The 2,132-nt window shown below is 63.0% G+C and overlaps 1 protein-coding gene across 1 annotated transcript in view; it reads right to left on the bottom strand.

The window, feature by feature from the left end:
• TSC22D2 (TSC22 domain family member 2) overlaps nucleotides 1-1,438 on the bottom strand; it is a 46,675-nt gene extending 45,237 nt beyond the window's left edge. Inside the window, 2 exon segments of the mRNA XM_077765895.1 lie at nucleotides 59-894; nucleotides 896-1,438. Of these exon segments, the coding sequence (XP_077622021.1) occupies nucleotides 59-894; nucleotides 896-1,345 (1,286 nt within the window). The 5' untranslated portion in view covers nucleotides 1,346-1,438.
• Nucleotides 1,439-2,132: the final 694 nt, after the last annotated feature.

The raw sequence follows: 2,132 nt of genomic DNA, 5'->3' as shown, positions 1-2,132 counted from the left end.
TAAACCGCAATGTCTGGTCAAGCATTTCTAACAAGTATTTTAAGTAAGATTTCCATACCTGTCTTCATCACCATCAACAGGAATAGCTATGCTGAATACAGAGGTGGCCAGACTGTTCATGGGTGTTAACTGAAGGGGGTTTGCCAGGGCATCTGCAACAGGAGGCTTCACAACAGGCTTATTTTCAGCAATGAGAGAAAGTGGTGGTTGAGGTAGGGGTTCTGATTTTCTTCTAGTATCGTCAACTTGCCCGACTAAAGGCTGGGTCTGAGTCTGAAACTGGCTTAAGTCAGACTGTGGTAGACTCGTTGGTACACTGGGTGTGCCTTGCGCTAAGGGCAGCCCAACATGCTGGATTACGCTGCTGCTCCTGCTGACCGGCGTATGGCTGCTCAGCTGCTGCGACTGGACCAGAGGCGCAGGTACATTTGGCATAGTAACAGAGGTGGTAGACACACCAGGCACGCTTGGAGCGGGCACGGCTGCAGGCACGTTTGGAACTCCGGGCAGCACGGCATGGGGGCCGCCAGGCACGGCCGACGGCGCACCGCTGCCACCCATCTGCGGCGGAGGCACGGACTGGGGCTGCCCGGTCCCAGAGAGAACCAGGCCCGGCTGCGCCGCGCATCCTACAGCAGCCAGGGGCACTCCAGCCGGCTGGCTAGGCGCGGCCTGTCCGCCCTGCGCGGCTCCCGGCCCCGGGGCCACGGCTTCACTGGGCAGGGAAGACGCGCCGAGTATCTGCGCACCCACCGTGGNCGCTCCGGCGCCGGTGGACGAGGGCTGAGCAGGGCTTGGGGGCTGCAGGCCGGCTACGTGCGGCTGTAGGTACTCACTCTGCCCCGTGGGCTGGACGGGCAGCAAGTGCCCTGGTGGGAGCGGAGGCTGGGGGTNCCCCCCCCCCCCCCCCCCCGCCGGTGGCGCCCAGGCCGCTGTCCCGCTCCGCAGTCTGGTCAAAAGTATTGCTGTGCCGAATGCAATCCCCGGACCTGGTTAGGACGCTGCTGTCGGAATCCCGCTCATAGTATTCCATACACGTCCATCGGCCGCGTCGGTAGGGCTCCCCNTGCTGGTCCAGAAGAAGGTTTGGGGAGACGGTCCCGGGAGTCTCCGCATCCCCAACGTTGTTGAGCGTCTCTTCGGAGGAGCTGCGCTCGCAGACTTCCTCGGGGCCATAATCCGTGGCCCGAGAAACGTCGAATATCTCGGAGGAGACATCCTCCGTACGCGACTCGTCCGGGTCGTCCAGGCTCTCCGTGTCCTCGGTGATGCTCGTGGCCACCTGGGCCGTGGTGACACTGGTGATCTGGAAGCAGCTCTTCTTCTTGGCCGGCATCTTGGACATGGTGAGGCAGGCTGGAGGGCAGAGAGGCACGCCGGCTCCTCCGCGATCTTGCCGGAAACCAGGAAGGGCAGAGCGCGGGGCCCCCAAAGACAAAGTCCGCGTCCGCGCTGGGGTCCGAGGCCCGCTGCCGTGAAGAGTCACTGGCCGATCCGGACGCTGGCCGCTCCGTGAGACATCCTCCTCTCCGTTTCCTTCAGCGTCGGGCTCTACGGCTCGGCCCCCGTCGCCCTCGCGCGGCGGCTCCTCCTTCCTTTTCGCCTCCCGCGGTCGCGGCGGCTCAATNGGTCAGTCCAGCTCGACGCTCGGCGCGGTCAGCAGGCCGGGCAGGGGGTGGGAGTGGGAGGGCGAAGGGGAGGAGGAGGCGGCGGCGCGAGGGGCGGTGCTGCCCCGCTCGGGCTCCTCAGGCCAGTGCCGGCGTCAGCTCTGGGCTCTCTCGGACGCTGAGGGAAGGGCAAGGAGTGGCGANCCCCTCTCTGCTCCTGAGAGAGTGAGGGGCGGCGGTGGCGGCGGCGGCCCGTTGGCCGGCGAGCGGAGGCGCTCCGGCTGTGTGAGGTAGCGGTGGTAGCTTCTTCGGCTCCTCCTCGATGCGCCCGGTTCGCAAACCCCGGAGAAACTGAAATTCAAACTGCTGAAGCGGCGGCNAGTTTAAAAAAGGGGAGGGGTTTTTTTTTAATTTAAAATTTTTTAAATTTAAAATTTAGGCTGTAGGTCTTTAAGAGTTGAAGAGCTAAAGACTCTTGAATTCCAAGCCTGGAGAAGCTTACAGCCGCGCCAATCGGTTTTGTTC

Source organism: Crocuta crocuta, unplaced genomic scaffold (assembly GCF_008692635.1).
Source record: "Crocuta crocuta isolate KB4526 unplaced genomic scaffold, BGI_CrCroc_1.0 scaffold54, whole genome shotgun sequence".
Lineage (NCBI taxonomy): Eukaryota > Metazoa > Chordata > Mammalia > Carnivora > Hyaenidae > Crocuta > Crocuta crocuta.
Note: the sequence above shows the minus strand (reverse complement) of the source record. Positions and strands in the feature narration are given on the sequence as shown.